This window comes from Elephantulus edwardii, unplaced genomic scaffold (genome assembly GCF_000299155.1).
Source record: "Elephantulus edwardii isolate Elephantulus edwardi_28Jun2011 unplaced genomic scaffold, EleEdw1.0 scaffold00098, whole genome shotgun sequence".
Classification (NCBI taxonomy): Eukaryota; Metazoa; Chordata; class Mammalia; order Macroscelidea; family Macroscelididae; genus Elephantulus; species Elephantulus edwardii.
This window is the reverse complement of record NW_006399848.1, coordinates 10,435,934-10,446,166: the sequence shown is the minus strand read 5'-3', so window position 1 is coordinate 10,446,166 and position 10,233 is coordinate 10,435,934. Positions and strand designations below refer to the sequence as shown.

The following is a 10,233-nucleotide window of genomic DNA, read 5'->3' as shown; positions in this document are numbered from 1 at the left end:
TTTGTGCATTATGAAGAATTGGTTGCTATACTTGTAGTATAAGAGGGTAGAAAAAGGAAGCAATTATAGCTGAGAGAGGAACTATTCAAAAAGTTTGGAATATATCCAAAATTTTTTTACTAAAAAAGTTCAAAATAATCAGAGAAAAATACTTCCCAAATAAATATTTTGCAGCAAATAATTTTTTACAATGACTAAATGTTATCCTTTTGAAAAACAACAATTGTAGTAATAAAATTCTTTCGAAGCATACATACCTAATTTTTTTTTCATTGTTTGCATCCTTTAACAACATTATCTTCTAAAGGATGACATCACAAATTTAAATTATATGAAAATATCTTAATACGGTATGTTGTTGTTTACCATCAAGTCAGAACCAACACATAGCTGGTTTTCCAGTGAAAGAACTAAAGCCCTTGGGCGGAATATTGCTCATCTTTCTCCCATGAAACAGCCAGTGGATTTGAACTTCCTACCATTGAGCTGGCAGCATAACTTCTTACCATTAGACTATCAGCATTCCCTTAATCCAATAGAGCTTTTTACTTACTGAAATAAAAGCTTGAAATGATTTAAAGTAAATTTATTGACTCAACATTTATAAAAAGTATCTAGAAATAGATGTCTTCATTTCCATTCATGAATAACTGCTAGAAACAGTTTGGTCTTCATCAAATTCCTGTCACAATTAACTTCAACAGCTCTAATAAAATATTTATGCAACTCGTTTTCCAATTACACATTTTTGCCCATAATAATAATAATAATCATGCTTTCAAAAGGAGTCTTGATTTGGGGATCTATTCATGGTTACAAGAATGGATCTGATGTTAAATAATGTAAATCAACCAAATCTAAAATTTAAAAAAAAATTTTATTGTTGTTGTTGTTATGTATTAATTATGGTTACATTATTTCGCTTAAAAACATTATAATGGGCCCTGTTGTTTAACACAAAGAAAACATATACTGCATTGCAACAGATGAGAGAGAGAACTGTTTAAAAGGGATAGATTATTGGGTATTATTGTCGTAACAGGAGTCCAGAACGAAGGCTGCACAGTGCAGTGGACTTGGGGAGAGGGATTGCATAGCAATGAAATAGTTTTTCTTTTATTCATCAAGGGGAAAGCGAATTGGGGAGGAGGGGGTGGGCAGGGAGAAAAGTGCAGCAGTGAATGACCGGAAACCCTAAGTCACTGTAAACTTTCACTAAAATTAATAAAAAAAACAAGAACAAAGAAGACTATATTTTAATGCAATGCTGTTCCAGGCAACGCAGACTGAAATGCTCATGCTACCTTTCCTATACTGAATTTAAAATGAAAATTAAATCGCTTACATCACTCTCCCAGTACTTCTACGACGAATCTGGATTGCAAATGGATTTTTCCTAACTTCAACATCATAAAGTCTGTTTTCGTAAGTACTTGTGGGAGTTGCTGGAACGTTTAAGGGTACTGGAACTTCATATCTCTTCTTCTGGGCGTCATAAATCTATGGCAAGAAAAGAATGAAACTACAAATGACTTTCTCATATAATTGATGTTTTACAAATATTATTAATAATGGTTCAGACAATACTTAAAATCAGTGCCTATAATTCCTGATTCTCAATTCCTGGCTTCGTGCTGGGAAAGGTGAAGGGTCACAGAAAGAGAAAGACGGATTGACATAGTGACTGTAGCAATTGGCTGGGTACATGAGAGATTGTGCTCCAAGTACAGCGAGGTTCAGCTCTGCTGCTTATAGGATTGTAATGAGTCCATCATCTCCATGACACTTTGTAACAACAACATATTCAAACTTCATTTACTTTTTTCTCTTAACTATTTCCTTGTTCTTATTCTTTTTTTTTATTTTAAAAGTGAAACTATGTTATCTTTTCTGTCACATTTTTGCTCCTTTTCCTTTTGTAATTGGTTGAAGTATCTTTTTTGAATTTGATGTTTCTGGTTAGGAAATAAGGATGACAGGAAAAGAACTGATGCCTTTAGCTATAGTGTTGGAGAAGAGCACTAAACATCATATGGATGTCCAAGAGAATGAATAGGTAAGTCTTGGAGAGGGTGCAGCCAGAGTGTTCTATGGAGGCAAGAATGAGGAGGCTTCGCCTCACATATTTTGGACATATTGCTAGGAGGTGCTGGTCCTTGGAGAGGGCCATGATGCTGGGAAGGGTGGAGGGTTGACGAAGGAGAGGAAGACCCTCAACCAGGTGGATTGACGTGGTGACTGCTGCAATGGGCTCTTGTGTATCAGGAAGTGTGAGGATGGCACAGGACATGACTGGGTTCAGATCCTTTGTTCATAGGGTCACTATGAGTCATACTCAACTCGATGGCACCTAACAACAGCAACATTTTAAGGAAAGAGTATATTTATCATTTTACTATGGAATTTATTCCTTTGAATTTGTGTTTTGAAAGTCAAATAAGACATAGATATATAGTTTTTCTAGATTTTCTTTTAATTTCTTTTTTACATTCAACTCAAGCCATATTTCCCTTTAATGTAAAATTTGAAACAATTTTTCCTCATTGTGTAATTAAATAATTCCTTATTCACTTGTGATGCTTACTGTCTTTTGCAATAAAGTTGCATGTGTATATATATTCTTTATACTTCTATATGAATAATAAACTGTTCTAATAATATATAATTCTATCTACTGAATTGCATTTATGCCAATTATTAAACTCTTTTTAAAAAAGTTTTAAGCAATTACACATATTTGTACTTAAAATTATTTCTAAAATTTATATTATGGAACCACTAAACAATTTTCTGGGCTGTGTAGTAAAACGCTTTAAAGGCATGAAGTGAATAAAAAGAAATAAAAAATTAATAGTCTAAGAGTTTCTTTAGGACTGATTTTATTTATCTATGCATAGTTGTGATGCTCAACACTGTGACACTGATGTGGCAAATGCGGTAATGTTTCCCATGGTGGACAGTGTTTGGTGGAGCTCCCCAATGAAAACAAGCTTGGAAGCAGGAGTGGCATCCACTTCTGAAATGGCTTGCCTCTGGAAACTCTATGAACAGTGCTCAGGCCTTTCATCCATAGGGTCGCTATGAGTCGTCTATGACTCAACGGCACTTAACAATAACAACATGCATAATTGTGGAGGGAGAAGGATGAACAATCTTCTTCTGTGTGATTACCGCCTCTGAAAACCCACTGGAGGGTCAGCTATGGGTCATTCCCAACCTGACAGTACACAACTACAACATCAACAATGCCTGCCTGTCAACAGTGTTTTAAGTTATGAAGTCTACTTATTCCTCTGATTTTAAAATTATTGTTGTTGTTGTTTTTTAATTTACTTCGACTAATGGTATTGGTTGTGTTAGCTTCTAATTTGTGAATGATCCTATGAAGGGGAAAAAATGTTTGAGTCATATTAATTTCATGAAGTTATTTTCTTTATATTTTACCTAAATGTATTCTTAATGGATTCCCTTGAAGTTCTTAACTACAATATGCAGTAACTTAAAATGTTAGACAGGCGCACAGACTATATTATCATACCTTGAACTGCAGCATATCGTCTTTGTGATATTTCACCTCCACGCGGAGATTTGAGATAGGCTCAGATGGCATATTTAATCTAGAATTACCATTGAACTGAAGGTCAGCTGTTATACCAGTTGATGAGTATTGGACTGTGCTGACTGAATAAGGGTCGACGTCTCGAGGAAAATAACACTCAGGGGCTCTGGATAAAGAAATCTGAAAAACAACACACGTGCATTGACAGATATACAGATATTCTAATATTTGAGTGAAAAACAAAGACACTAAACAGCGTAAAAGCCAACACTGAATTACCTATGTATGCCATAACTGTTTAATAGTAAAACGGAAGTAAACTGACAACATGCTTATTATACAATACGAGACATCTTTGCTCAAATGTTTGTTATTTTGTCTATAGAACAGTAGGCAAAATAACAAAATACTTTGCTTTACAATTCAAGAAATAAAATTAAATATGAAAGTGTAGTATATAATTAACCATATTTTATTATGTTTTACTTTTCAGACTTTTGTATATAAAATATTTCTGAAGTTTTTGTTTTTATATCTAAAGATGGTTTCATAATAACCCTCAGAGGAACATAGACTTCAAGTCTTTTTAATTTGTCATTGACACTAGCTTTTAATGATGAATCCTTAAATGGGTCAATTCTTTCTTCATTCATTAGATTTTAAAGAGAGCTATTATCAAGTGTTATTTAATTTGTCTACATGTTGTTGTTGTTGTTGTTTTGTGCCATCGATTCGCCTGCGACTCATAGCGACCCTATGTACAACAGCCCTAAACTCCGCTCTGTCCTGTGCCAATCGCACTGTCTCTGACACTCCCAGCCCAATTATCCCAGTCACTGAATCAATCCACCTCATAGAGGGCCTTCCTCTCCTGCACTGTCCCTCCACCCTCCCAAGCATGATGTCCCTCTGTAAGGACCGGTCTCTCCTCACAACATGCCCAAAGTATGTTAGACGGAGCCTCAGAATCCTTGCCTCCAAGGAGCCACCCGGTTTAACCCTTTCCAGGACAAATCTGTTTATTTTCCTAGAGATGGGAATTAAGATTGCCACTTAGAGATGTTAGTGGTTGTATAGTTCACACCTATTGCTTATTTGGGGAGTTCTGGTGGTCTTGTGGGTAAGCAATTGCCCTACCAGTCCTAAGACAGGTGGTTCAAAGACAGTAGTGACTCTACAGGAGAAAGAAAGACATTCTCCTCCTGCGTGACTTACACTGACTGCAGACTTGCTAAAGGGTCTGCTTTGGGTCCGTTCCAACTCAAGGCAATGAGTTGTGTCATTGATGATGGCTTATTATCATAGAAATCATTACGTAGTTTGGAAAAACAGTATGTGCGTGTAAAATATTTCTGAGACTTTTGTAGAAGTTGTACATGACCCCCCAAAATTCTTTATTGGAAATTAGAAATTAAATGATTCAATGAAGATGCTTTTTGTTTGGTTTCCCCCCCACCATTGTTTGTTCTGCATGTCAATTTTATGGCTGATGCCATGATGCAACTTGGAGGGAGAACAAATAGAAAATCTGAGGACATTAATGGACACTAAACACCCAGAATAAATTAAGACTGAGATATTTTTTTTCCTATATAAAAATGATATAAATTAGTTTTGTTTGAACTACTCAAATATTTTTTATTTCATTCTTACAGCTTATAATAATCTTTACATGAAATACTTAGTGAAGCATTAACTCTAAATTTATGAAATGAATCCGATAGAAACAAGAATATTATTAACTTTGGACAATTGTAAAGCATGCCTATGAGTCCCCAAACATATTGTTGACTTAGCGTCAGTTTTCCTTTCTTGGAGAAAAATGGGCAAGCTCCTCCCATAAAATTACTGCCTCCTAAAGCCTGCTGGCAGGTCAGGAGTGGGTCAGGTCCAACTAAGAGTTTATAGCATTATTTTCATCTTTGGAATATATTTTTACTTTAGTACAATTAATCATTAACATTCATCCTTTAGATTTTTTTAATTTTTTTTTTAGTAAGCATGTTCTGACTGAGTGGGTGTTTGACTACTAAATAACGTGTTGAAAGGAGCATAGGGAAGAAAAAGGGAAAGGGCTGTTAGGCTTTCCTTGATTTCAAAATTTGCTGTCCTTCCTTTTTTCCAACTTTTCCTAATCTTTTCAAATGATAGACATTTTTCTGTTCTAATAAAGCAGTGGCATAGAAGCAAATTCTCTAGCAATAGTGTTTCTGATCTCTCTTGGGAATGTATATATTACTGAGAATTTGCTTGCAGTTGTGTCTTGACTCTTCTCCGAAGACAATTCCATGTATTTCATTCATTGGTTCTACTACATAGATGTTATTTCATGACATGACTCAATGATAAAGCTAAAGGCCTATGATTTGAAAACAAGCATAGCAAGGAGGAATTCTGCTTGCATCCTATTCTGTAAGACTGGTTGAAATATTTACCATTAATAGCTATCATTCTTCTATTTAAAGAATGGGTTACTTATAGACTCCTACCACCACTTCTTGGTCCATTATGCAACTTTAGAAATTCTAATACTGTTAGATAATGCATTAAAATGATGATTCCCTAGTAACATATGGCCTCATCAATAGGGTTATATATGCACAAGCAATCACCTGTTATGCATCAGAGAGTTGGACAATGACCAAGGAGGACAGAAGGAGAACTGATGCCTTTGAGCTGTGGTGCTGGAGAAGAGTATTGAGAATACCATGGACTGCTAGGAAAACAAATAGATTTGTCCTGGAGAGGGTTAAACCGGGTGGCTCCTTGGAGGCAAGGATTCTGAGGCTCCGTCTAACTTACTTTGGGCATGTTGTGAGGAGAGACCGGTCCTTGGAGAGGGACATCATGCTTGGGAGGGTGGAGGGACGGTGCAGGAGAGGAAGGCCCTCTATGAGGTGGATTGATTCAGTGACTGGGATAATTGGGATGAGAGTGTCAGAGACAGTGCGATTGGCACAGGACAGAGCGGAGTTTAGGGCTGTTGTACATAGGGTCGCTATGAGTCGCAGGCGACTCGACGGCACATAACAACAACAACAACATGCACAAGTAAATGTCCTAATATTTAAAAAGTACCCTGAAAATATGAGAGGCATAAACTTAGATTTGTATACCAGTGTTCACAGCAGCATTATTCACCATCACAAGGACATGGAAACAGCCCAAATGCCCAACCACAAATTAATGGATTGAGAAATTATGGTACATTCACACAGTGGAATACAGCACACAGGAGCAATAACTTTGCAAATTATTTCTTAACTTGGGAGCGACTGGAGAGCATTATGCTGTGTGAGCTAACTCAGTCCCATAAGGATAAATATTGTGTAAAACCACTAGTGTATAATGAGTATAAGGATTTAGGAGGGGTGGGAAAGTCTGGAAGAAGAGGGATGTGGATGTGTAGGGATATGGGGGGATTAATCATTGGGTTGTACAATTTGATGGGTGGTGGGGTGAGGGAAATTGAAAGAATTTGTTCAAATTTGTATTTGAGTTTTGTAAATAAACTAGTAGGGAAAAAAGTGTGACAAATAAAGCACTATTTTAATAAAACAAAAACACTTCCCAAGATATGACAGGAAAGGAACATCAACACATATTTAGCATAACTTGTTTAAATTGTGTCTTTTGAGTAATAATTGATATAAAAAATTTAATTGAACTTTCTTCAACAGATTATTTATGCTGTCATAAAATGAAAATCATGAGTTGAAATAATTATGTGACAGTCTTACGTGATATTTAAAATTTTTGTTACCTGGTTCCATAAACAGCCGCGATTTCTGCACTTTTGTTCACTTGCCTCATCTGCATCTGGATAACATGTAAACCTTTCATTTTCTGAGAAAAATTGATCCCATACAATCGTAAAGCTTTTTCCAAGGTTAAGCTTCAGATTATCAATTAGGAGAACCTTTGAAAACACAAATGTTATTAAAGTATCTGAATATTGGAAAATTGTCATCAAGTATTTAATGATATAAAACACAGCTACCAACGTGTTTCTCAAGTAAGACAGCTAATACAGTTTACACAGGACTTGAAAAAACTATGCTTAAAGAGAATGTAGAATACACGGAATACTGAAGAAAGCATTACAGGTGCAGCATCTTTCCTTTAAGTGGGGATAATGACTTCTGACAAGACTGCCATGTAAAATGAACAAGGTGTTTAAAACGCACAAACACTGCGGCATAGGCCATCCGGAGTTGCACTCCAACCCCATGGCTGTATCTCTCTGGCAATTTGACCACTGACCGTCTCCTCACTTGTAATTTACAACCTCCCAAACCCACTAAAACATTACCTACGAGTTAGTTCTGAATCCACAGCAGTGAGTGAAATGAGTGATCAGAAATCTTAACGTATACTTTGTTTTAATTATGTCCTGCAGGCATCTACATCAAAGTAAAATTGATCAGTTTGGCTAATCTGAAGGCTCTTAAAAAAACAAAGAAAAGAAATTCCGAGGGGGTAGTCAAAATATTGTATTTCCATTTGTTTCATGGAATAAAAAAGGGCAGTTTCCTCTTGTTGTGATTTATAACCTCAGAAACACCAGAGAGGTTGTATCCAAGTTAAAGTTAGAGGAGGATACTAATATAGATAATATGACATGCGTAAAACAAAAAAGAAATAACAGCAGGACTGGATATATATTCTAATACAAAATTGTAACTGTTACTGAAGTTATGCTTAGTGATACCTATGTTCCCTGGGAATAATATATCAGACGCTGTAGAGAAGCTCTGACTTACAGCAACCCCATGTGTATCAGAATGACTGCTGTCGTTATGTGTTATAAAGGCCAAACTGAATCACAGTGAGTTTTCAGAGACTCTGGGTACCACAGAAGGAAATTGTCCATCTTTTTGTCCCATGTAGCAGTGGTGGGTTTGAATTACATGTCTTTGGGTTAGGAACAACTCCATATCCATTATCAATCCTAAGGTAACACCTTCTGTATAGTTTCTTTCTGATATTTCTCAATTTATTTATAGAAAATTAATATAAACTCAAGCCTAACAAAGCAGAATTATTACATTCTAGCCAGTAGTATTTGTATGTGTTTTACTTTCATTAAAATAAACATAAAACTTAAGAAAGAAAATACAATGGAGCTTGTAAGTATAACCATAAAAAATAGGGTTTGATTGGTTTTCTTACTCATATTTAGGGGAGTCACAAAATTTCCAAAATCTATTTTATTTACTTTATAATGATTTCTTCTTACAGTACTAGGAAATTATAAATTACTGTATGTTTACTAAATAAAAAAAAGTTAAAAACTACAGGTTTTTTATCTGAAATTTGCTATGAAAGGAAGGGTAGAATAGAGGGCTTAATAGTAGGATAATTAAGGATTTAGAAAAATAAATAATATTAATTAAAAACTCTACATCTCAAATACTTTAGAATGTATTGATGCTTATATTACTAACAATTTAGTTTTATTTTAATAGTTAAAAAGAAAATGTCAGTCAATAACATTTTTGTTTTGAATTAGTATTGTTTCAAATTTGAAAATTATTCTTAAAATAACACAGTTAAATACTGTATTTTACAAATGTGAAGTGGAAATTCTGAGAGATCAATTCACTAATTTTAAGTGCACAAACAATAGAACAGGAATAAGAACTTGATCATAAGACTTTCTTTTCCTCCTCCAGCACTCCTCTTAAAAGAGAAAAGAAGACCTTCTATGGAAAATGAATCATGAAAAGAAATGTGTGAAGGCCAAGTAGAGTAAGTCATATTCTGAAGACTATTAGCATTCAAGTAACGGAAAGCATCGAGAATGGTAAAGAAATGAGCCCAAACTGTGTTTTAAAGTCTTAAATGAAAGGGTAAAATATTTGTAATCTATACTGCGTTGAATAAGTATGCATAGAATAGGGGAATAGTATGAACAAAAATATTTGCAAATTATTTCAAAGGTAAAACAGAAAATGAAAAGCTACGAGGGCAGCTTTAAGAGATTTCGTAAGTAAAATAAAATAGAGTGAAAAATAACAAGTAGAGCCCTTAAGATTGTCACATAAATAAGAATATCTTAAGTAATAATATTGCAATATTACAATAAAATTAATGGAATGAAAGAATAGGAATAAACATGAAGAAGAAAAATCATTAAACCAAATACTTGAAGGTTTATACTATATTAAATGTGAGCATATATGTCAGCTAAAATATTTTTAGACTGTTTTATATAGTATTATGTATAATGTTTAACTTACCTGACTGGATGCATCATAGTTGAAACTTGTATGAGAAGTCACTGCTTGATTAACTTCTGCCACCGTAACTTGTGTAACTGAGTTTGACAATCCAAGGACTTTAATAGTCTCAAAAGCCAAGTTTGTTCCCTCTGGGAATGATGAATGAGTGCAGGTAATACTTAAAGTGTTCTGAGGGGGTGAAGGAAACACAACATTACATATAATTCTATGTGTTAAGTAGAAAGTCTTTGAACATGAATCTGAAATAACAATACTTATACCAAAATGGAAGAAAACCAAATAACTGCTTCTCTCATCAACTCTTCCTTTCTCAGTTGTATAAATTAAAAATCCTCATGCTAATTTTTAAAGAAAAATATCTCTTGGTAATTCTTTTAAAGTCTTGGTTTGTGTTTTGTTGGTTTTTTTTTTTTTACTGTTTTATATTTA

At 34.6% G+C, this 10,233-nt stretch overlaps 1 protein-coding gene across 1 annotated transcript in view; it reads right to left on the bottom strand.

Moving 5' to 3' along the window:
* SI (sucrase-isomaltase (alpha-glucosidase)) overlaps window positions 1–10,233 on the bottom strand; it is a 110,761-nt gene that overhangs the window by 41,881 nt on the left and 58,647 nt on the right. The window contains exons 22-25 of the mRNA XM_006891503.1: window positions 9,802–9,972; window positions 7,323–7,478; window positions 3,539–3,739; window positions 1,346–1,500 (exon numbers count right to left, since the gene is read on the bottom strand). Coding sequence (XP_006891565.1) covers window positions 1,346–1,500; window positions 3,539–3,739; window positions 7,323–7,478; window positions 9,802–9,972 — 683 coding nt within the window. The remainder of the gene's footprint in view (window positions 1–1,345; window positions 1,501–3,538; window positions 3,740–7,322; window positions 7,479–9,801; window positions 9,973–10,233) is intronic.